A 26,416-nucleotide genomic window follows, 5' to 3' on the forward strand; every position below is an offset into this window, starting at 1 on the left:
TAAAAATATCACACTTAAGATTTTCTAATGCAGACCCAAGCTGAGACTTTGGTTGACCTCTCGAGGTCCAAGGTTTGAGAGCTGTTGCCAAGATGAGAGTCATTTAAATCGATCGATATTTAATGAAAGGACAAGTTTTCAGGCCAAATTCTTGAATACACGTCCTTTTTTAGAGTACCGAGGTATACGCTTAATTCTCATTTAAACACTAAAACTAGCATGCGTTAGTATAAAAATGGATGGAATTGCCAAAATGCCAAAAATTAAATAATATAGCAATTTCAAACTATTTCCAACAGGAGCATTTTCTTATCTGTATTTGGTATCCGAGGTGTCAAACTGGCAACCTAACGGGTCGATAGTCCATACATCACCCCTCAACACGATGCCAACACAGAAGTTGCCAGACTAGTCGCTGTGCGCCAGATGTGTGGGACTGCGCGTGTGTGTTTGTCTGTATATGAGTGTGTGAGAACATCTGTGTACATGTGCAACTTGTGTGTTCGCGAGGCGCGTGCTCTTGAGTGTGAGCAAAGCTAGAAACGTTCCCTACTCACTCAACTCTAATAAACTATTCATGTTGAGAACGAGGCTATTGAAATGTGAACAGCCTGTTTACACAGTGGTAAAAGTGAAAGCTGTGGTGTTCTGATTATATTATTGGAAATGTAATGATCTGCAGTAATTGACAACTGTGTTATTTGAAGGACTATTAGTTTTGAAATGAGTAAATATTCCTCGTTCTAATCAACCTGGCTTTTGCCAGTTGCTTTTTTTTATAGACACCGATACAGGTTTACAATGTGAGTATGTAGCCCATACAAGTCCAGTTATTGATTATTGGATACACATTATAATAATAATAATAATAGACTAGCCTGCATCGAAACGAAAGTGTGTGTTGAAATAGGGAATTTGGAGAATCGCTTTTACTTCTGATCCATCGCCTCGATTCCATGTTGTGTTAGGGTGTCCCGATGTGTACTAACTTGCAGGTCTGATAACCCACATTGTAATGGGTTCATTCTACAACACAATTGGTCGAATTGTGAATTCATATGAGTGATGAACCATCCATTTACCGATCACTTGGAATCTTTCCGTCTAACTGATCACACGCATTTTTGGTCTCTCTCTCGTATTGGTGACGAGAATTATAATACTAATACTACCCAGCTATTGTAGGAATCTTTACTTCTTTTGTAATTTTTTATTACGTTAATGATGTGTTTAATTCTTGAGTGTATTTCAGTGGATTATTGTGTATCGTGTTTTAAATAATTCGTTACATTGATTTAATTTTGTATAATCACTGTGTCTGGAGATTAAGAGTAAGTTGCCTCATTTAACACCCTGCCTTTTCCATGATTATACAAGCATCGCCGTTTCTTATCTTTATTACGTTTTTATATATATATAATTGATAGCTATTCAGTAGCCGCTATATGATATTGTTGTTATGATTTTGATGAGTTCTATTTAGTTATTTATATGTTTTAGGTGTTTTTGCTCATGGATTGTTTAGTTGTAGGAACTTGGCTGCTAGATAATAGATTTTAGCATACTTGGGGACCAATACGATGAGGGCGCGGTTGGACATTATTGCACAACCCGGCATCATCAGTGTTCCTCAGTCCCCTGTTGTAGGGGGTTCAAAGGAACTGATTACGTCTTAGACGTGATTTCCACACGTCTTTTTCTGGTAGGGATGTTCCTGAATCCACGGGAAATGACATAAGTTACGTCAGGACAGAACATCAGAGGTTCACATTAGTCTTGTTTCAATAATTTGTCACATCAAACTATGGGCATAATCATAATATGAGGGGTGTGGCCATATCGGGGACTAAGGGTGTGGTTTAGTTTTGGAGCGGTCTGATTCGAGGGATATAGACGGCTAAGCCTTTGGCCCTGGACCGGAGATAGTATTGACAAAGCATGTCATCTATCAACGGTACGGTTTTCTGCCGTATTTTAGCTCTTTTGGCATTCATATTTTAGACATTTGAGACGGTTTTGTGTCTCAAATGTTTGGGTCATACAATAGTTATTTTTATTTATTTATTTGATGTAGATTTATGGTGCTTCGCTCGTCCTATTTGTGTTTAGGGGCAGACATAGGAATAATTTGACAATGACATGAAACCTCTTTGTGGGGTTCCGGACATAGCTTATATTATGTCCAGGATCGATCATCCTTTCTTACTGTCATTACTATTCTAACGAACTACATAAGCTTAATCTTTGGGCCTGGAGCATACAGGTGAGAGAACATTTATTTCACTTTTTCATCATGTGAGATAGCACATATTATAATTGTTGGATATTTACTCACTGCATAGGGATTGTTGGGTTTGGATAGGGATACCTATGAGATTTCCACTCGTGTTTTTGGCGTTTGGAATAGTCATTGGTACAAATAGCAATGCTAAGGAACCCTCTTGTGAGGTTCCGAACATACCTTATATTATGTCCAGGATTGATCATCCTTTTTCACTGTCATTACGACTCTAATGACCTACGGGACTCTAGGTGCTTAATCTTTTGTCCTGGCCCGGGGGTAGTGTGCACTAAGTCACCTGTCACCGGCACGGTTTTCTGCCGTTATACGTTAGACAACCCAGACATTAGATGTCTGAGGCTCTGTCTAGGCCTCATCAGCCAGATTGTTTGTATCAAGCAATCTTTATGTATGACCCACATCATTTCCAGACTCTGGCTGCCTAAGCCTTTGGCCCTGGACCGGAGATAGTATTGACTAAGCAAGTCATCTATCAATGGTACGGTTTTCTGCCGTTTTTTAGCTCTTTTGGCATTCATATTTTAGACATTTGAGACGGTTTTGTGTCTCAAATGCTTGGGTCATACTATAGTTATATTTTATTTTTATTTTTCAGGTAGATCTATGCTGCTTCGCTCGTGGTATTTGCGTTTGGAGCAGGCATAGGTAAAGTTTGTCAATGCCAGGGAACCCTCTTGTGAGGTTCAGGACATAGCTTATATGTCCAGGATTGATCATCCTTTTTTACTGTCATTACGTCTCTAATGACCTACGGGACTCTAGGTGCTTAATCTTTTGTCCTGGCCCGGGGGTAGTGTGCTCTAAGTCACCTGTCACCGGCACGGTTTTCTGCCGTTATACTTTAGACTACTCTGACCATAGATGTCAGGTGCTTTGTCTAGGCCTCATCAGCCAGATTGTTTGTATCAAACGATCTATTTACGTCTGATTTTTATTCGGTCGGGGCTTTGACTGTTAGTCGGCCTCTGTTCCGGACCAGGGATAGTATGGGACGGGGCTTTGACTGTTAGTCAGCCTCGGTTCCGGACCAGGGATAGTATGGGACGGGGCTTTGACTGTTTGTCAGCCTCGGTTCCGGACCAGGGATAGTATGGGACGGGGCTTTGACTGTTAGTCAGCCTCGGTTCCGGACCAGGGATAGTATGGGACGGGCTTTGACTGTTTGTCAGCCTCGGTTCCGGACCAGGGATAGTATGGGACGGGGATTTGACTGTTAGTCAGCCTCAGTTCCGGAACAGGGATAGTAGTATGGGACGGGGCTTTGACTGTTAGTCAGCCTCTGTTCCGGATCAGGGATAGTATGCACTCAGTCAACTATCACTATCACTGTTTGCCTGATTATTGACTTTGTAAGGTGGGCAGTTATTTGCTAGGGTCAAAGTGCCTTGATGACCCTGATAACTTTTGGGTTTTTTGTGAATGGCTTCCTCAGCTTTGCCCGGGGCCAGGGATAGTATGCGCTTAGTCATATATCTCTGTTGGATTACCTCACTTTGCATACTGGGTGTCAGGGATATCTGTTGTGTAGGGGTGGTTTACCTTTGATTTTGGATTATACATATCCTTAATAGACCTGGTTGGATATTTTGTTCACATCTTTTTAAACTAGATATTTTATAGACATCTCCTTACATATGGCGTTAGACAGGCGCTCTTTAATAAGAGCCGTGGTGTATTCACTCAGAGTGGCATTACTTAACACTCTGTATTGGTTGATTTGACAACATTTTATGTTACTTGGACCATTAACCTAGGTGGTTTAACATTTTCGTACTTAGTAGGGAGTCCTTCGATCAGACATTTGCGCTGGATAAAGGGGGAGCTGGTTTTCAACAGTTTTGCCATCTCTGGAAAGAATTTCTGATGATATTAGATTCTAGATCTTTATTGATTGGAGACTATGGGTAACGACTTATGGTTGTGAGGCTGATGCACTAACTTTTATACTTAGGTTTTTATCAGTGTTGTTAATATACAATGACCTACAGTATATTTTCCCTTGTTTCGATTGAAATTGTTTGGGATTTTTAGCAACTATTTTGTGTATAATTTTTTAATGCATACATACTACATGGGTCTTGATTCCCGTTTACATGCAATAGACTCATCGACCCACGATTTGCGGCAGTCTTAGTTTCCAGCATAGTGTAATATACACATGACGTGACACGGATATCGGTATATTTAGTTCATTTTATTATTTAAGTGGGCCGGAGCAGAATTTGTCAGATTGTTCCATGGAGGTCTTTGTATATTTGGTTACAAAGCTGCACCAGGGGGAAACTGGTGACGATGAGGATTAGGGACGTGTGAGGAATGATGATGAGATGATGATGAGGATGATGATAATAGCGTTGGTGATGGTGAAGAGGACGAGGAGGATGAGGCTGTCTGAGTCACATCTTATTGACAAGGAGTGAAGACAGATGGATGTTTATGAAGGTGAAAGGAGAAACTAATGTAGTATCTTAAACATTTTAATTGGTGAACAGGTCCGATTAGGCAATTGTCTTTCGGCTTGGGCAGGCATGCCTGTTATGACTGATGGGACTGGTCGGTTTGTCAGAACTTCAAGTTTCGGGCGTGTCCGATGTTGGTTTCTGGTGTGAACGCTGGTAGGAGTTAATCTCTTATTCTGTAATGTGAGTCACTTACTTTAGCCTAGTATGGGGATGATTCTTCCTGGTTTGAGTTCCAGTTGGTGACATTCACGAAGATTTTCTTTGTACTTGTTCGATTGTATTTAGGTGGGCTTTGTTGATTCGGGCTTGATTGATGCATATTCTAGTATTTATGCCTAATCAAGGCAGGATTAGCGGGTGTTTTAACTCACTCAATGCTAGAATTTTTTGCTACTTTTCAAAATTGGATATATTAAAAATGAGCAATTACATAGACATTTTTGTTCAACCACCATTAACATGTAAAACTAAAAACATTAGCTTTGATACTACGCCTATAATTTGTCGCATAAAATACGTAATAAATAGGCATGGGGCAAAAGTAACCCTGTTAAACTACGGATATAGTCAGTTTTAGGGTTGAGCGAGTTAATGGCCTTAGGGATGGATCCAGAGGCCTTATGAGTTATAAACTGTCGTCTCTATGTTATGGAGGTTCTGATCCAGCCCGAGGACTTGCTTGTTGTCTACGTACCATCATCGCTGCTACGTGCTAATGTTTGACTTATATTATTAGCTTGTGGTGTTACTGGAATGATTATTATAGTCCGACTCCAATGTAATTTTGACGTCATTTAAGACAATTGCGTCGACTGGTGTTTTGTTGTTAGGAGTGGCCAGGGAACATAAATACTACCCTGTTGGTTGAACTGTTGTATAAAATCAACGATTTGTTCACTTTTGGTGGTATGACCATGGCCTTCACTTTTGACTGAAATATTTGGTAGAGTCAGGCTATTTTACGGAAGCTACAGTTTAGGTGTTTCTGTAGGGTGCATGCATGTGTAACTCGGGATATCAATTACTCTCTTCGTACAACAGACCTTACTCTATTGCCACAAAGGGTGGTATGCATTAAGCATAATGGATTCGTTCATTTGGACTAATAATGTAGCGGATATTTCATTATATTTTACGATTCATTTAGTTAGTCTTGAAGCGATAATATTTTGTGGGTTTTCATCGTTTTACATCGCGTGCTACTATATGACTTTGAAGTCTCATATGAATTCACAATTCGACCAATTGTGTTGTAGAATGGATAGATAAACGATACTTACCAAAGTTGAAGTTTGTCTGTTATTCTACAACACTGGTCGATTGTGAATTCATTTGCCCTCCCTTACCATAATTATCATAATATACCCTCCCCTCTAGTTCTGGTGATAGATTTATATTATCTTCATACAATCCATGAGCAGTTTATGTTAGAGTTGGGTAGTATCTGGGCTCATATAGTAGCCCGCTCAAAATTTAAAGTGTGATCGGTAAATGGATGGTTCATCACTCAAATGAATTCACAATCGACCAGTGTTGTAGAATAACAGACAAACTTCAACTTTGGTAAGTATCGTTTATCTATCCATTCTTGTTATTGGTTTGCTAATACTCTCGATCCAACATAAAATTTTCCCTATTAGGTACAACAATGTTAAAACAGGCCTATGATTGTCTTCGGTTATCAGACCTGCAAATATGTATACGCCGGGGTGACCAAAATTTCGAAAAATGAATTTGATTTTAAAATGATCCGATGGATAAAATTTTTGTTTTTTCCAAGTTAAGAAACTAATCTCATCCTAGGCAATAATCCTCCATAAACGAAACGCCAGTATTTGATCACAATTCTCGAACGAATGAATGATTTCTCTTTGTTCAATTCAAGTTTCCATTTTGCGACATAGCACTGGTTTTTGTTAACTTTGATCGACGATTTTTTTCCTGCCTTTAATTTTAGACGTTCGAATGATAAATTAAATGTAAATACATGTAAGCTCCACTTTATTACATATTTATTCAACAACAAAAAACAACAATAACAATAACAACAACAAAATAACAATAATCTATCAGTACGCCAGTGGGTATATCCTGTGATTTCAACAATTATAACCAAAGTATTTTAAATTTTGACCAGAAACTCGTCCTTCAAATATCGATCGATCAAAATGATCTTCATCTTGACAGAATCTCTCAAACCTGTGACATCGCGGAAGTCTTAAAGAAAGTCTCGGGTTTAAGAGTTTTTGCATAGATGTAGATCATTTTAATCGATTGATATTTGAAGGACGAGTTTTCTGGCCATAATTTTTAAAAACGTGTTTACCAGAGTGCGGCAATTTTAGTCCAGAAAAGATACGAGTCAAAGATAGAATATTTCCTTACAGACAAAGAATAAGGGGCGTGCGTTTTTGAAATCCTCTAAGACATTTTAGCTGTAAAAAACATGTGACCAATAGTCTTCAACAGTCGTAACGTCACTTCCTTCCTAATGACGCATGGTAACTTAGTAACACTGGCTCTAAACTATCGGAACAATGGCGGACGCCCGTATGAAATATGTCTCCGGCGAGCATAAACGCGTTTCCAGAGGAAAAAGAATACATAAAGTTGATCATGTTTTGACTTTTACACATTCTGATCACAAGGCATATGAAAAGGGAATGAAAAGTTCTAGCCAGCATGAAGAATAAAAAGTAATGATTTTCTTTGTTTAGAACCAAGATGGCCGCCGTTGCCAGGCGGCGTGACATCAGACTACTGAATCCTATTGACCAAGAAAGGATACAAAAACACTGGCAGTACATACCTGTCAACCCTTCCAATTTTGGGGGGGAGGGTGAAAGTCCAAAAATATTTTTAACCATTGTCAAATGTATGAAAGCAGGAAAATTAATTGCTCTCCCGTCTATATTGCCTAACACATTTTAACGTGCTTCCAGCTTTGCTAGAATACCACCTTTTATGGTGTCAAAGTTGGTGGTAATTTTGATGGGAAATTATCCATTTGTAACTAATTCCTATTTTTCTTTGTTTCTAATTCTTATTATCTAACGTTATGATTCAACTTTTGAAATATGAAGGGTTGGCAGGTCTGGTAATATTATATTATAGCTAGTTTGTGATAACGATGACTATGTTGATGCTAATGTTGTTGTTGATGATGTGACTACTATTATTTTAATTAAAATGTTTTGCTATTGATGCCGTTGTCATTGTAACTTTTAATGATGACAAGATGTTAGTGGTGGTGGAGGTGGTGGCGATGATGGTGACGATGATGATAATGATGATAATGATGATGATGATGGTGATGATGATGATGATGATGATGATGATGATGATTGGGGGGGGGGGTGGTCGTGGTGATGATGATCGATGATGTTGATAATAATAATGAAGATCATAATAATAATAATGATGATGATGATGATGATGATGATGATGATATCGATGCCCATTATCAATTACATACCATAATAATGACAAAATATTGTTTTAATGAAAAAAATTTCCTTTATTCAGCCCATATGAAAAATTTGACTAGGGTCTTTTCCAAGGGAAGACTGGAATAACCCAGGCGTGAGCCACAGTGCAGCGTCGCAAAGTGATCTAGGGCTAGGTGACTTGCTCAACGCCACACAACGGGGCGGGTAGTCGAACTCGGTAACTTTTAGGTATTAAACAAAGTCCGTACCGTTGAGCCGCGCTGCTCCACGCTGCCCTATCATAGCATAGTGATACTAAGCTGCTAGAAGATGTGAACAGTAAAAAGTAATAAACAAAAATGAATATAACAGCTTCAAAAAATAACAAAATACCAAACACGCAAAGTTTCGGACTCAAAACCTTTCTTCAGCCAACAACAAAATAAAACAATAGAGATATATATACATTACTAAATTCCAGATCGAAGACAGAGAAATTTGGTAGGTCCTCTCGGAAGAATAAAAATATTGGAAAGTAAACAAAATGAAGCGTTCGATACGTAACTAAGGAGTTCCAAATTGAGCGGGGAATTTAAAACAACGCATAAAATTTGGTGCGTAATAAACGAGGAAACGCGTGTAGAATAGAAATAGATGTAAAAGCTGCAATAAAACCAATGAAGCAGTGAAAATAATAATACAGAAGCATGACGAATGTACAGTAATCCTTAAGAAATGGAGTGACCATGAATGTGAACTAATCTTGACAATATCTACTCAAACAATGAAGGAAAGAACACAAACCTAAGACACTATAGATGTAAGCAACACAACAGAGGCGATAGTTAAGTGATGTTCCACTCTGGTGTTGAGAGTACTCATGGGTTTACATCTATAGTTTCTTAGTTTTTTTTTGTTATTTCATTGTGAAGCTGTTATATTCAATTTTTTTTCAATGATAGTAGGAATGCTTTCAACGCCTTGGTTTTATATCTAATCCGTTATTTCCAAACTATCATTTCCCCAGTATAAATTGCCAGGATGGATTTCTTCACCACGTTCGTGTCAGTCTTACTCTTCTTCTCACAAACCAAAGATGTCTATTGTAGAGATAAGGTAAGCTACGACAGAGGGCCTGTTGAGATTCAAATTATATAAAATTTTAACCTGTATTTGGGAGCTGCTAAATGAGACTACATAGTACGCCATGATGACGTCGACCAAGATATGGATGATGGCGATGATGATGGCGATGTTGATGATAATGATATGCGCCCAGAGCCCTCCTGATGAAGGGATGTTTGACGCACTATAAATCTATACCATTATTATTATATAATGATGATGGTGGTGGTGGTGATAATGATGATGATGATGATGATGATGATGATGATGATGATGATGATGATGATGATAATGCTGATGATGATGATTTTCGTACAAAGCGTTTGGTTATATTAGATAGAAATCTATGTCAGACCCATAAAAAGGGTTATTTAGTATTTCTCATGGAATTATCCTAAATAACAAAGATAGCATTTATCTTCAACGCCACTATGGGAATGCACAATGATATAACTTAGGTTTACAACTACACTTACGTATATCTTCGGTGACAATGATCACGAAAGTTTTGTGCTGGTCCCAGTGTAATGTCCTTTGACAAAGCACGTCAGACAACCACCCAACTTGACTAGTTGTAAACAAATACTTTATCATTGGTATATTATTATATTTTGAGCATTTCAGTACATAACGTACGTCTAATAGGCGACTCGTATTGTATGAAATGAAATATGACTCCATATTATATTGTAAAGATCTAAAAAATGAGGGTGAAACAGTGCAAGACAAAGCAGGAAAGAAAAATACAAGAAAAAAAAAACATCCAAACAATCAGCCTGCCTTGACTGGGGATCGAACCTCAGGCCTCCTGATTACCGGAATTCCATATTATAGCATCTTGAGGTTACAAAAGAAGATTCTAAAGCACATTCTAATTTGCATTTGATGAATTCGTGTAGATGTGCGAAATAAATTTTATTATTTATTTATGTATCTCTTTCTGAATCATAAATCAAATCATTCCTTATTCCTCTACCAGTACATTACCATAGGTGCAACTCTGAGCTCTGAGAAAATGGAATATGAGTTTAAGCAAGCAGTGAATGGACTGAATACTTGGAGCTCTCTTGCTCCAAACATCCGTTTTAATGCGACAACCATTATGATGGACAGCAACCCTATCAAATCAGCCCTGGACATCTGTGGCAAGCTGCTCCAACATCACGTGTACACTGTTGTCGCCTCGCACCCAAATTCATCTGACCATTCTCCGATTTCTGTGTCGTATACGTGTGGCTTCTACAATATACCCGTTATAGGCGTGTCAGCCAGAGATTCGGCCTTTTCTGACGTGGTGAGTTGGGTATTGTTTCTCTCTCGATCAAATCATTTCACTACTATAGGTTGCAGTGCAGTGGTTTCCGCCGTTGTGCACGGAAGCAAGAAGACAGGGTATACAAGTGGAACGTTCATCCAGGCGGCGAAATGGACCTTCAGAACCTTAATGAACTGGGGAGTGTGGTGAGGAAAACATGAGTGATGTTGATTACATGCCCAAAGCTGAGCACACTTTAGTATTTGTATACAGCAATATAAACTAAACGTGCTCAAAGCCCTTTACAACAGCAACACTTATCATCCCCTCAGACATGCAGGCAAAAGAATGCCAATATAAAAGACACTTACACTGCTGTGCTATGAAAAAACCCCACACTATTTACAATTTTGGCCAGAAAACTGGCCCTTGAAATATCGATCGATGAAAATGGCCCTCATAATGGCAACAACTCTTAAACATGGAATTTGCGAATAATTTTTTACAGAATACAGGGACTCATTCGAGTGAAAAGATACTGTTTCATAAGGTTAAAAGACCCGGCCACTTATGCTTAATGAACAAATGGGTGCTGTCGTGAAAACCAGAGTAGTTTAAGGAAAAGTATATACCGGTATATTATGGTAAGAAGACAAGAGAAAATAAAGAGCATTGTGAGAATTTATGTGAGGTATATAAAGTAGTAGTAGTAATAGTAGTAGTAGTAGTAGTAGTAGTAGTAGTAGTAGTAGTAGTAGTAGTAGTAGTAGTAGTAGTAGTAGTAGTAATAGTAGTAGTAGTAGTAGCAGTAGTAGTAGTAGTGTAGTAGTAGTAGTATAGTAGTAGTAGCAGCAGCAGAGTAATAGTAAGTAGTATAGTAGTAGGTAGTAGTAGTAGTAGTAGTAGTAGTATAGTAGTAGTAGTAGTAGTAGTAGTAGTAGTAGTAGTAGTAGTAGTAGTAGTAGTAGTAGTAGTAGTAGTAGTAGTAGTAGTAGTAGTAGTAAGACTCGGAGTATGAATGACGCTTGCTGAGAATTGTGTGATTCAGCCTAAGAGTTTTTAAAATTCGAGGGAGGAGTAGAGCTGCTCTCTCTCCATCCATGTTGTTAATTGTTTTCATTGGGTACGGTCCTGGGCCAGAGTTTTGAGGTAGTTAAGATCTTGTTGTGACTTTGGTACCTAAGGCACTGAAGTTTTTTATTAGTTCTTCAGAGATTAATTCGATATAAAAAGAGATGAATAGATTATATAATTATTAAAAGCATCCTTATGGTTTTTAATCTTCTATCCATGTCATTTAACTTCAATTTCACATGCGCGGTGCATGAAAGGAGTACCTACAAATACTATAAACCAAAAAAGTTCTTAAAAAGCAAAAAACATTTTTATATTATTCGTTCAAATCGCTACATGGACCAATTCCTTTGCCTCAAGTTCATTGCAAGTACGTATCATACCTCTTCAATTGGTAAACCTTAAGACGATTACCTCTTTAGCCATCTTCTTAACAAGCCTTGACACATGTTTAAGTCCTAATCATATTTGCGGCTATATGGTTTAGTGCTACGACACTTACCTTCAGACCGGGAGGTCCAGGGTCCGAGTCCAAATCTGAGCCACGCCTAGTGAGTCATTGGAAAAGGCTCTTTACTTGAACTCTCTCATCGTACTCTGGTATAAATGAGTACCTGGTGGTTAATCGACTTGTCCTTAAAAGATGTGATATCGCCAAACGGCCGTCATGTCTCGTCTTTTTAGTGTTGCTATTGGTTAGGAATCCCCTGTAAAGAGCTTTGGGCACGTTTGGTGGATATTGCGCTATATTCATGATCAGTTGTTTAAAAATAGGTTTTATAGCCATTGAGTATATTTATCGGTTTGTACGACTACAACATAACGCAATCTTTTTTCTTAATTTCCTTTCAGAATGTCCACAAAATGTTCTTGAGGACAGTTCCCCCTTACTCACACCAGGCTGACGTGTGGGTGGAACTTCTGGTTAACCTCAAATGGTACAAAGTCATCTTCATCTACAGTGCTGATGAGGAGGGCAGGTCCATCCTCAGTCGATTCCAGACTCTTGCAGAGGGTAGAGATATCAGGGTATGTACACATAAACTACAAACCTAAATCGGATCTTTTTAGAGCCTCCTTGATGTCAACTGAAAAATTATCACCCAGGATAGGTTTTAAAAACATTATAAAACATTTGAACATAATGAGCTCGTTTGCTCTGCGATTAAAACTGTTCACTCTAATGAGACATTAATGACAAGCTGGTTTCATGAATTCTGGAAAAAATAAGGATGACTCAATTAGCCTCTTGGCTCTGAATGAAATCTCTTCTTGGAAGAATTAGACGTTCCTAGGTTGAGTAAGTAGCTCAATAGCTTGACTTTTTATCAATATCAAAATATTGTTGGTTTTTTTTCAAATACAAACTCTTAAACGATGTCGTCCATTTACAGGATAGAAAATTAAAAACCATGAGTATGTTTGTATAATTATATCTCTTTATATATCGAATTAAACCCTGAAGACCTAAGAAAAACTGCAGTGCCCAAGATACTAAAGTCACATCAAGCTCTTGACAATAGAAGGAAAAGAGACTTTTAAAAAATCGTGTATGATCTTCATTTGAATGGAATATACTATCACTATAAACTTTTATAACTTTATACCATGTTTGTTGATGTTAAGGACAGTAGTTTGCAATTAATTAGTCATCGTGAAATGTTATTCTTTGTTAATTAAGATTGAGCCCACTATCAAGTACGCACCAGGAGAGAAAAACTATACAAGACAGCTACAACAGATTTACCAATTTACCTCAAGAGTCGTGTTACTTTCAGCCTCGTGAGTAAACCACATTAATTGTATCTAAATACACTTTAGTATCTATTTAACTAGTTCACTGCCGTACTTGGGTAAAAAGATTATTTTAAAAAAGTGCCACAAAACTCGTTCTTCAAATATCCATCGATTTAAATGTCCTTCATCTTGGCAAAAACTCTCAAACCAGGGATCCTTTTGCATTGCATTGAGTTAGTGCTGTTAATTAGGACAACCTCTACCTCTTGGATATTAGATTAATAACCTTTTTTAAAAAAGATTATTTGCCAGTTATTTCCTTTGACAAGAAATCAAGTCTTTTTGCAAGAAAACAACTTTTATAAGGTGGAGAATACCGAAAATGCTCCAAATTTCAGAACCAACTGTATACCCTATTAATTTTACATAACTAATTTGATTACTTTTATCATCATTTGATTTAAAATCTCTTATTCGTCGCCTTTACAAAATGTTATTAACTGAAAGTTATTTTTATCCGCTTAATAACAACCTCCTTGCTATTATCCAATTAATTCTGTCACAAAAAGACAAATCAAAATACCACGTTATTATTTGTGACATATACTCAAAGAAGTTTCTGCAGAGATGTTGGTCTCTTTGATCTAAATCAAGGGAGCAATATAATAATTTTATCAATCTTATTCTAGCAATTCATTATGGGAAAAATTGTATTGCATTGATTTGAAAGTTCTTGCAAATCAGAACCTCAGATATTTAAAGGGGTATATGAATTTACAAATCAACAAGGCCATTGCCATGAGATAAATTCCCAGTCTTAAAACGAATTTTTCTCGATCCAAAATCGAAGAATTTAAAACTCAAAGTCAGCATGCAAGATGTGACCCACCACCGCGATCTTGCAATATGTTTGGATGAAGCAGGTGGAAACAAAAATGTAAATTAAAATGTTTGTGTTAAGACATAAAAAGTTCTTTGCTTGCAGTAGAGAAACACTTTACCTTTTTCTCAATCAAGTACATATAGTTAACTAACGTTATATTATTGACTTGGGCTCCAAATTTCATCTTCTAGTTCATGCCGACGTAATAACAAATTGACATCATGGGCTTCAAATGACTGAAAATGTGATTTAACATCTCAAAATGGCATTATTGTGAGGCCTCCCTGATGTCATAAAGTAAAATTAAATTTATAATAATTATTAATGAGAGATTTTAACTATTGATATTTTAAGAGCCTATATCCATTGCACTCAATAATATTTATTGCATCTAAAATCATTCCATCCAGCACGATACAATTTGAGGCAGTGGTTCACAAATGTAAAACCGCCGAACAATAGTGTTTTAAGTTTTTTTATTACATCATTTCTTTCCTGTGTTGTCTTTTTCAGAACTGAAGATGCCGAAACAATATATCGTGATGCCGAGGCTTTGGGCATGACAGGCGAAGACTGGGCCTGGATTGTGTCAGAGCAAGCATTTGATGCCGTCAATATCCCTATAGGTATTGTGCTTAATAAAGTACGAGATAGCCTTTTCCCTGTCCCATCTCTGTTTTGTTTGTTCGCCTGTTTGTCTCTCATTCATCTGTAGTGTCCCATTGTGTTTTGTTGACGGAGGGGGAAGCCTGAAATAATGAAAATGTTACAACAGGAAGTCTAATGGAAGCTTCAATTTGTTAACGAAAACAGACAATGTGGACGTTTCGGGTTTCTCCCTTCTCATTCGTCTTTAAGTTTTCATTCATCATGTTTTATTGATAAAAGGGAAACCCGAATTGTCCACATTGTCAGTTTTTGTTTATTGAATAAAAGCCTCCGTTCAATTTCCTATTGTTATGTAAATCAAATTGGAGCTTCTATTCCATGATTGTTATTTGTAGGTAATCTACACATTGAACAATCTTGATGCAGAAATGGATCATTTCATCTGCCAACGATCAAAGCGTGTTACATATTTTAGGTTAATTGAGTTGAATTGCTGTCAGTTCGTTATTAAAGGAATGTTCTTTGACACTGATATAATGTACCTATAAACATGACAAAGTGACTGAGAGGAAGAGGAATAAAATGTAACTGTATTTTAGCAATCGAGATATGTTAGAACATCTAAAGACAGCATGGTTATTGTTTGCATTGAACTTGCTTCCTTCAAATTCAGCAATTAAAACTTATAACTCCATTAGGCTTTCTGGGAGTCCATTTGGTCAACGGCACCAATGAAGTCCACCACATCAAAGATGCTGTGTCGGTCATTGGGAAAGCTTTCACTCAACTACTCAGTAGGGAGAACGTGTCATTTCCTCCAACGGAGTGCAAGGAGGAGAAGGGTTGGCATGACGGAGAACGGGTGTACGAGTAAGTTCGTGGTGTGACTCTCTCTCTCTCTCTCTCTCTCTCTCTCTCTCTCTCTCTCTCTCTCTCTCTCTCTCTCTATCTCTATTTCTATCTATCTATTTATCTATCTATCCATCTGTCTCTCTATATGTCATTTCCAATAGCAATTGGAAAGCTTTGGGAAAGCCTTCATTCGACCACTCAGCAGGGAGAACGTGTCATTTCCTCCAAAAGAAAAGTAAGGTTGAATCGATGGAGACCTAAAAGCTGTTTATCATTTATTGGAATGTAAACTTTAATCAATTTTTGTCAAATTCAATTGTATATTTTTATTATAAATAAAAAACAATGCACTGATTAATTAAAAAATAGTAATCAGAAGGATTTGGGCATTTTTAAAGGGCCAGTTGCCTTACAGAAATACTGCGCAATTATTTGGCAATTTTTTTGGCAAAAAATGATACAATAGTCTAGACAATGCTGATCTTTGAATTTGATGAAAGATGTAGTTTTGTTGAAGCGTTGCAGTTTTACACATTCTATAACAATAAAGTTAATATATTTCAAATTTAATTCAAATTTTCATACACAAAAAATGCCATTCGGAACATATCAAAATAAGACATAAGAAAGAAAAGCAAAAGAAAAAAAAGTTAATCTTGTTTTTACAATTTTCTTTAAACCTTCTGCTGTCCTTCGAATTATGAAGTTCGCGATTCTTGTTGAAATGGGCGTTAAAGCAAAACCTTATTCTCTTTTTCGTTAGAGCTCTGATCAACTCCAGAACCAACGGTCTGACTGGCCAGGTGAACTTCAACCAGCAGGGAGATCGTTTGAATCCTATGTATGACATCATGAACATCAATGGGAATCACATGCCCATGTCTGTAGGGTTGTATGGGGCAAAGGACAAGGTAAGTTGATTCAGGTCGGTTATGACGTCTGTGGGTTAGTTTTTTTGTTGTTTTTTTTATACATAAAATATCCCATTCCACTCAGGTGTAAAAGTTTCTTGGCTTAAAGAAGTGACAAATAATTTGGTAGTGCTATTGAAAAGGGACACCAAACAGACAACATTTATTGAACTGAACTGAAGGAGACGGGAATAATATGGAAGGAAATGGAAAGGGCAGTCCAGAATCGTGCCCGATAGAGGAGCGTCGTTGATAGCCTGTGCGAAAGACCTCAGTAAATAAGTAAGTAGGTAAGTAAGAAAGTATGTATTTAAATAATGCATAATATATATGTCACACTGTTGTAATATGCTTTAAGTAAGACGAATCCATGAAAACCAGTTACATTAAAAATGCTTATGACTTTTTATTAAAATATGTATAATATGTTGTCTATCTCCTTAGCCCCTTGGATTAAGGATGAGCAACAACTTGACATGGCCTGGGAACACTCCTATCAAACCCAAGGGTGAGAAAATATCAAGGAACCTCACTGTAAGTTACACCAAAGTATATTATAAAAACCTACTTGTTATACAAATCGTTTAATTCTTTGTCAAAATAAAGTGATTGAAAAAAGAGCGAATCAACACAAAAGAAGTAGGGAATCGACTTTTATATCAATTAACTAAAAGTACTTGGAATTTTTATTCACAAAGCCGAGCTAAATACGACTTGTTCTTATGATTTAATTTGGTTTGAAATATAGAATCTAGGTGTGGTGTAGTCCGACGTGCACATATTTGCAGGTCTGATAACCAAACGAAGCTAGGGGCTTGACTTAACATTGTTGTAATGGACAAAATGCTGCGTTGGTTTGAGAGTATGCATTACAACAAGGAGCCCATAACATTTTAAGAAACCAGACCTGCAAATAAGTGCAAGTCAGTCCAGCCCCTTTAGAGTATAAGAATTAAGGACATAATCACTCGTTCGGTGGGGTTCTGCTTTAATTCTACTTGAGTTTGCCACAACTGGTATGAGTACCTGTATAAAATTGACACGAACTCAGATTCAATGGCTATGACCATAATCATTAATGGAGAAATACATATCAAGACAGCACTGTGACCCACTCTCTCAATCTGATATTATGTTGGGGTGAAACAGATGACGAAATGAAATGAATTTAGATTTGAATTATCACTTTTAGCTCGATATAATTTTAGTGTTTGCTCTTTAAAGAAATGTATTTTTTATCCTCAATAAAACAAGAACCTATACTTAACACACGTCTTATATTCTAACTACAAATTAAACTTTCAGCAACTATGATATATCTGAAAATGATACCGTTTAGAGAAGGTGTAGTTAATATAGAAATCCATGATTATAAATAGATATGATAAGTCATTTCTATGTGTTCCTTTAATTACACCAGATTGTGACACTGAGTGAGAAGCCGTTTGTCCAAATTACACCCATGCCAAAAGATGGGGTTTGCAGACCTGTAGCTCCTGCTGAAAATGCCTACCCTTGTTCTAATGGAACGAGACGTAAGTAATTCTCTGAAACATATTCTGTGTATTGACAACAGTTCAATCCTTGTAGTCGTGCTATGGCACTCGCCTTATAGGGTAAGTTTCAAGCTTAGCGACGCAAAGTTGAGTCCCTGGAAAAGACTCCTCACTGACGGTACTCATGTGTAAAATGAGTATCTGGTCGTTATCTCTTTCTAAAGAATTGTAATTTTGCCTTAATGACGTCATGTTTTTTTCTATTACCTCGTAATTGCTACAGTTGGTTAGAGATCCCCTGTAAAGCGCTATGACCACGTTAAGTGAATAATTCTTTATTGTTTTTCAATACAATTCCCTAACTGTTTTATTGTTTGAATTTACGACAACTTCTAGTAATATATGTATTAGATACATCTCTGTCTTTTAAACACTTGAGCTCTGAAAATATGTTCACAACTCGGATTTAAGAAAACGTATAAATATATAAGGCAAATATTGAAACTAGATTTAAGAAAACTTATAAATATAAAGGCAAATATTGAAACTAGTTTGATGTATCCTCTGTCGTGCATGAAAATGATAAATATTATAAATTTCATGGATGTCATTTGTCCAAAATGGAAAATCAAGGCTTGAACTTCGATTCCATGAAATCAATATTTGTTTAAATCAAGAAAATCTGCTAGTTTTTAAGTAAACCTGGCTGTCAAAATAATTACGTGACAAATGAGAGATAACAATTTTATACGTAATTGTTCTGTATACGTCCACATGTCCACATTCCTTTTTTTTTCTTTAACAGAACATTGCTGCATGGGATATTGTATGGACATGTTGGCTGAGATATCAAACATCGTCAACTTTACCTTCACTCTTCATCTTAGCAAAGACGGTCTCTTTGGATCTTTGGAAAGAGTAAGCATTGCGTTTGTGACTCTATTTACACTCCTGCTTTTTTTCTCCTGAAATTCTTCTTCTTCTTCTAGGTTCCATGCCTGGTCCAGGCTTCGGATACTGCATGAATTATCTCTCTCCATTCCTCCCTGTCTCTTGCTTTTTCAAACAGCTCTTGGATTGTTAGGTTGGTGAAGCCCTTCAGTTGGTCTATGAGTGTTTTTCTTTGTCTCCCCCGGGCGCGTTTACCAGGTATTTTTCCACAACTTGCCAGGTATTCATTCTTATCTTTCCTTACTATGTGTCCGAAAAAGGATAGTTGTCGATCCACTATTAAGGGCATTAGTTTCCTTTGTTGGTATGTTTGTTTTAGCACTTCTTCGTTCGTTTTGTGTGCGGTATACGATATTCTCTGCATCCTTCTCAAGCACCACATTTCAAAAGCTTCAATGTTCTTTTGTGTTTCTGCATTTGTAGTCCAGCTTTCGCATCCGTATAGCAAGATTGGCCACACGTAGCACTTCAAGACTCGGAATCTAATCCCGAACGACATCTGTTTGTTTTTCAAAATGTTTCCCAGGTCCATGAAGGCCTGTTTGGCTTGAGTTATTCTTGCTCGTATGTCTCGGTTACATCTTCCATCTGTTGTCACTATTGAACCTAGGTATTTAAAACTTTCTACGTTGGTAAGCTGCTCGCCGTGAATCGTTATATTGCAGGTGTTGTTGTTTTCGGGGTTTTTCTGTATTACCATGCATTCTGTTTTGGTGATATTCACTTCCATTCCCTTGGCTTCACTATCTACTACCACTTTGTCAACAATCTTTTGAAGTTGGATTTCTGATGTTGCAATGAGTACCGTATCGTCTGCGTATCTTATATTATTTATGTTATGACCTCCTACTTTTATTCCCTCCATATTATTTATGCCCCTCATGATTGTTTCTTGGTATAGATTAAACAGATCTGGTGAGGCAACACACCCTTGACGGACTCCTTTCTTAATAGGAATGGAATTTCCTGTAGAGTTTCCGATTTTGATAGATGCCTGCTGGGTGTAGTATAATGTTTGCATGAGTCTGAGGTCTTTCTCATCAGCGCCAATGGAGTGCAGTTGTTTTAGTATTTCTTCGTGGCGTACTCTATCAAAAGCTTTTTTGTAGTCGACAAAACAGAGGTATAGTGGGGTCTGAACCTGTATAGCTCTTTCACTTAAAACACGGAGGAGGTATATTGCGTTCCTTGTCCCTCTGTCAGGTTGGAATCCATATTGTTCTTCTGCGATTTCGGGGTTAATCTTATTCCTTAGCCTGTTGATAATTATACGCAACAGTATTTTGTTGATGTGACTTATTAAACTTATAGTTCTAAAATTTTCGCATCTGACTGCACCTGCTTTCTTTGGTATTGCTATGAAAATAGAGTTACAGAGATCTTCTGGAATTTTCCCAGTATTGTATATATTGTTGAATAATATGTGAAGTTCATCAATTGCTAGATCTCCTAGGCTTTTTAATACCTCTACAGATATTTCATCTGGGCCTGTTGCTTTACCATCCTTCATTCGTTCCATGGCATGTTCAATTTCACTTTTGGTGATGTTTGGTCCGCTTAATGGTTCTTTGAATTTCAGTGGTGGTTCATTTCTATTTGGATCATTGTACAGTTCGCCTATGTATTCTACCCATCGGCTTTCTATATGTTGTTCTTCAAATAGCAGTTCCCCTTGTTTGTTTTGGATACAACTTCCTGCTGCTTTGCTTTTCCTTTTCCCTGATAGTTCTTTTATTCTTTGGTGAGCTTGTTGGGGGTTGGGTTTGTATTCTCTTTCGATTTCGCAGCATTTCCAGTCTAGATAGTTCTCGTGTGCCTCGATGCATTTGGATTTAATGTGGTTGTTCAATGTTTGGTATTCTGCAGACCCTCTGTTGCATTTTCGTCTTTCTTCAAATAGGTTTAGAATTTCATTTGTCATCCATTCCTTTTTGCTGTTTGTTTGAGCTATTCCTGAAATTAACTTCACGAAAAATGAGAATTTAATTGAAGCAAGTAGCGATTAAAATGAAATTTACCAGACTTTATGTTAATTTTCAGTTCAATATTTTGTTCAGTTAGCAGCATAAGAGAATATGTCTCCTTCATGAATGCATGATGTCAGTTTATTTGATAAAGGAATACCACTTTTTCGAAAGCAACTGATTGGATATTCTAACTCTTGTTATTTTGGTGATTCTGCAACAATTTAAATGCAAGGTTATATATCCTAGACACTTTATAGTAAAACAATCTAGAACAGACTTCAAACGAAAATTGGAAGAATACAATTAATCTCATGAGTGAACTTCTTCTTCTTCAAGTACCAAGTCTGTGCCAGACATCGGTGATCATGATACGCCATTCATCTCTTTGATCAGATAACCTCAGAAAATTAATAATACTCTTCTCTTTCTTTGTCACCCAGCTGTTCAAACTATTCAAATATGTTTTTCTTGGTCTACCTTTACTCTTTTTACATTCTATCTTTCCTGTGAGAGCAAGATGTTCAATACATTTATGTCGATTTAGGTGTCCTAAAAATTGCATTTGTCTTTTTCTTCCTACATACCTGAATTGATTTGGGTTTATAATCGTAAAGAGATATATTTAACATCAAGCCAGAGGCTAATTAGAAAAGAAAAGAAACTGGTCATTATGTATCCTATGTTGTTCATATCACAAATCCAGCCGTGATTTTACTTTTTATTTTACCACAGAATGCATTTCATGTGCTTAGTATTAATTAGTACTATCCCTATTTTTATTCGAATGAGTAGAGATTGATTTAAAGTTAACATATAGTTGATAACTGTATATTAACTTCCGTCACTCAGTCTTTTGTTCATACATTTAAACTTGTTCCGTGATGTGAACACGTTTTCGCCATATTTAACCACATAAATCTGATTACATTACATGCAATAATAAATATCTCCAAATTTTCCAAAAGTGGAGTCAATTGACCCTCTGCTGACGATTTGTTTCAAATCTGTGCTGAACTCTACAAGACCAAAAAGGCTTTTCAGAGAAAGACTCTCGTGGTTTAAGAAGGGTTAGGGGCCGTGGGGGGGGGGGGCAGGGTAGGGGTTTTAATTTTTCTGATATTCTACCAAATATAATGCTCCACATGTCCTTGATAGACTTTTTCATATTTTACTATGGTAGCACAATAATTCAGACAAGAAATACTGGAATGGGATGGTAGGAGAAGTCATGTCCAACGAGGCTGACCTGATAGTTGCCCCCATGACAATCAACCCTGAGCGTGCCAATGCCATAGACTTCACCAAGCCGTTCAAGTATCAGGGTCTCAACATCCTGGTTAAAAAGGTGAGTAGGATGTTAGGTTATAATATTGTCATAATCATAACACGGGAGACAATCGTGAAATAAGACACTATCAATCTTTCTTTATACAAGTTATCTCCCTTGATCATGAAATCTCATCATATCATGTTACCCAATGTCGGTTTTGTTTTCATGGTGAAGATTGAATTAATAGCCAGAAATAGGAGATTTGGATTTAGTTTTTATGTTTTATTGACAAAAAAAAATGAAAATCAGTTCTTAAACTGAAAAAAAATTAAATGCCAGGTTTAGAATCTCATTTTGGCACCTTTTCATCCCAACACAATACCGTTTTGGAAGCGATTGGTGACTAATATTGACTTCGTTTTACTCTTGCCAAGGAGTTGAATGAGTGATGATCAGTGCAAAATATTGGTAGACGGAACTTGAACGACACAATTGTACTTGTGCATAAAAATCAAGATAGCCTTTGTTGTAATCGATGTGAAAGGGGAATACCTTTGTCGCCGACCTTTGGTATCTCTTAATTGTGTCCAATACATTGGACATTTATAAAGAGACCAAATTATCTAAAAACAAAATTTCATAAGGCTTGATTTCCTAATCTCGGACCATAATATAGGGCATATTGTGAATCCAAGACCGCACCGTTAAACTTCACCTTTAGGGCCAATCAACTATCATCTATTAATAGCATTTCCTCAGTTATTGTTATAGTCATCATTTATAAACTGTATAATCTTACAACAAAATCCACCCATTATATCTTCTCCATCCAGACTCAGAAGGATTCTAGTCTAGCGTCCTTCCTCCAGCCATTCCAAGATACTCTTTGGATATTGGTAGGGCTGTCCGTGCACGTGGTGGCGCTCGTCTTGTATCTCTTGGACAGGTTCTCCCCCTTTGGCCGCTTCAAACTGGCCAAGTCGGACGACACAGAGGAGGATGCCCTGAATCTGTCAAGCGCTATGTGGTTCTCTTGGGGAGTTCTCCTCAACAGTGGTATTGGTGAAGGTATGGAGATTTCTGATGTTTTGCAGGGCTACTATTTAGAGGATATTTGTGTTGGCCTTTTACAATGGATTGCTTGTATTTTTCTCGATGCTTTATTCAGCTCTCATCACCATCTTTATCATGATCATCATCATACCATAATCATCATCATCACCATCATCATCATCATCATCATCATCATCATCATCATCATCATCATCATCATCATCATCTAGCGCTACATCATCATCATCATCATCATCATCATCATCATCCTCATCAGCCGCAGCATCATTACCATCACTACATTCTCACAACTCCTACTACCACCACCAGTATCACCACTACTAACACCAACACTATCATTGCCATTACCATTACAAAAACAACGACCACTACTAACACCACCACCATCACCACCACCACTATCACCACCACCACCAACAACAACAACACTACCATCACCATCAAAATTTATAATCAATGCTTTTTTACCCTTTTATAACAATTATCTATATTATTGTTGTCATCCGATTTCCATATATGTAATATCATCATCTTCCAGGAACACCAAGGAGTTTCAGTGCCAGGGTATTGGGAATGGTTTGGGCAGGATTTGCTATGATCATCGTAGCTTCATACACCGCCAACTTAGCTGCTTTCCTTGTGTTGGATAGACCCGAAGCTCTGATCTCTGGAATTGACGATCCCAGGGTAAGTAACTATCACAAAATTGTGTAGAAATAAAAAGTACAAGTAATGCTTTTGGTGGGTCAATTTTTGGTGTTGTAAGTTTGGGATTTCTGAGTAAATTTGGCACAGGTTATATACATGGTCAACTTTTGATTACTTTCTTGATTTGATAAATAAAATGTATACATAAAATGTGCTTATTGCTACTGGAATCACTTGATTTTCACCAAAAAATTAACGATAAGTTATATGTAAGCTTCAGTGTATTAAACGAAGACAGATACTATGGACGTTTCGGAATTCTACAGACATTTTCTAAGAGTTCAATTGAATTTTCTTTTTAACTCATTAACCGTCATCTGACTTCTTTACCTTTATGCTTTTAGTAAAACAAGTTAATTTTTCTTTTTAGGATCAGGGATTTCAATAGATTGCAGACATTTAACTTGAAAAACAGAAATCACAATATATCATTGCGGGATGAGATTATGGTCCTTGGTTTGTGACCAGCAAGTGAAAGTCAGCTCGCCTTACTTTTCGCACTGCAGCTGACGCGACATATTCCAGTCAAGATGCAGGAGGGGACATTTTTTTTTGTTTAAAAACCTTCACCTTTCATAGACGTCATAGGAATAAATAAAGATACTTCTATTGTCCATTTATCATTTGTGCGGCTATGTGGTCTAGTGGTAAGACACTCGCTTTCGGATCGGAATGTTGGGTTGGAACCTCGCTCGGCGCATAATTGAGTCCTTAGAATAGACTCTTTGCTCACATTCTCTCACCGTACTCGGGTGTAAAATGAGTACCTGGCTGTTAACAGCGTTGTCTCTGTCCGAAAAAAGAGTTTAATATCGTCTAACAGGCATCATGGCTCGTCCTACATGTTAAGTGTTGCTGTTGGACAGGGACCCCTTGTAAAACGCTTTAGTGGATATTGTGCTATATAAAAATCTCAAAAAAGCTCAATTATGTATTTAAGTGAGATACATCCTAAGTAAATTTTTACATCTTGTCCATCCTATAACACAGTTACGCAATCCTAATGAAAACTTCAAGTACGCCACAGTAAAAGGCAGTGCGACAGAAATGTATTTCAAGAGACAGGTGGAACTGTCCACCATGTACAGGAATATGGACAAGCAGAAGAAATACTACACTGCTGAGGCTGCCATTGAGGACATCAGGAATGGGTAAGCACTTATCGTCATTTATGTGGTGTATTTAAAAAAAAAAAACGAGTATGCATAAATGGAACATCTACGAAAACAATCACACTTGATTTTGGCGTGCTGCAGGGGTCAATTTTGGGTCCATTTCTGTTCACTGTCTACACCATACCTCTTACTGAATTGTTCACATTGTATTAAACTAGTCTACTCTTGTAGGGGTAGGAATTATTCTGCATACAAATTCAAACTTATAATCTTAAAGAAAGACATGTTTCTAAGGGCTCTATTAATTATTCAAATTAGTAACATGAAAAATATCTTAGAATTTTAATTGTAAATAGTGGATTTTGCAATGCCTGCAAATTATAAAATGTAATATTTGTTTCTCACAATTTAAATGAATTTAATACGAGTATAACAAAATAAATTAAATCTAGTTACAAAAAGCTAGACAAGAACAAAACAAAATACAATACTTTACGGGCTTCAAAAATAATGAATTGGAAGAAATTGTAGTGTTTTAATTTTAGTGAATAAACACAATTCTTGTTTTAACATTTTATGTACCAACTTGATAGGATTTTACGGTCCTCGTAATGCCATCTGAAATTGGAGGCATTTTGTCGGAAACATTGACACCTTTAAAGATACTATAAACTGTGGTTTTATAACGGTTTACATAGAAGAGTATCTAAAAAGAGTGTTGGTTATTGACAAATTCATCCTATCTTTCTGTGAAAGGAACCTGCATGCATTTATCTGGGACTCTCCGCGACTTGAGTACGAGGCATCCAGTGACTGCAAACTGACAACGGCTGGAGATCTTTTTGGACGGTCTGGTTTGGGGATTGGGTTGCCAAAGAAAAGTCCATGGACTCATGAGGTTTCCTTGGCGGTTTTAGATTTACATGAAAGTAAGTGACGAGGTGACTCTTTGATTTCATTCATTACTCTTCACTTCTCGGGTAGCGTAAGGATACACCACTCTTATCTGTCATTTGTCTTCTTTTTTCTCTCCCAGGTGAGATTATTGATCTGAAATCCTGAAATCCTGAATCAATTAAAAGCATTTCAATTATTCTGATTCATTTCCTTTATTTGTCCTGGGCTCATGCTACGAATCTTTATAGTGAATGTTTATGTGCTTTTCTATTTCGTGGGCAGGCGATGGGTATTGATTAA

The 26,416-nt window shown here is 37.1% G+C and overlaps 1 protein-coding gene across 7 annotated transcripts in view; it reads left to right on the plus strand.

Annotated features, from left to right (window-relative positions):
- The first annotated feature begins 577 nt into the window (after window positions 1-577).
- The window catches only part of LOC144968575 (glutamate [NMDA] receptor subunit 1-like), a 40,434-nt gene continuing 14,595 nt past the window's right edge, over window positions 578-26,416 (plus strand). For 2 of the 7 annotated variants that reach the window (XM_078907063.1, XM_078907066.1), the window contains exons 1-16: window positions 605-803; window positions 9,220-9,308; window positions 10,297-10,611; window positions 12,499-12,675; window positions 13,328-13,428; window positions 14,780-14,892; window positions 15,574-15,745; window positions 16,491-16,638; window positions 17,083-17,172; window positions 18,059-18,173; window positions 18,940-19,052; window positions 22,233-22,397; window positions 23,156-23,390; window positions 23,935-24,083; window positions 25,095-25,255; window positions 25,976-26,148. In XM_078907063.1, coding sequence (XP_078763189.1) covers window positions 9,234-9,308; window positions 10,297-10,611; window positions 12,499-12,675; window positions 13,328-13,428; window positions 14,780-14,892; window positions 15,574-15,745; window positions 16,491-16,638; window positions 17,083-17,172; window positions 18,059-18,173; window positions 18,940-19,052; window positions 22,233-22,397; window positions 23,156-23,390; window positions 23,935-24,083; window positions 25,095-25,255; window positions 25,976-26,148 — 2,302 coding nt within the window. In that variant the 5' untranslated portion in view covers window positions 605-803; window positions 9,220-9,233. Of the gene's footprint in view, window positions 804-6,236; window positions 6,328-9,219; window positions 9,309-10,296; window positions 10,612-12,498; window positions 12,676-13,327; window positions 13,429-14,779; window positions 14,893-15,573; window positions 15,746-16,490; window positions 16,639-17,082; window positions 17,173-18,058; window positions 18,174-18,939; window positions 19,053-22,232; window positions 22,398-23,155; window positions 23,391-23,934; window positions 24,084-25,094; window positions 25,256-25,975; window positions 26,149-26,416 lie in introns of those variants that run through there. The other 5 variants (XM_078907067.1, XM_078907068.1, XM_078907065.1 and 2 more) reach the window with 3 other exon arrangements.

The sequence above is a fragment of the Berghia stephanieae genome, chromosome 3, assembly GCF_034508935.2.
Source record: "Berghia stephanieae isolate SIO BIC M18660-M18661 chromosome 3, UCSD_Bste_1.3, whole genome shotgun sequence".
NCBI classification, from domain to species: domain Eukaryota; kingdom Metazoa; phylum Mollusca; class Gastropoda; order Nudibranchia; family Aeolidiidae; genus Berghia; species Berghia stephanieae.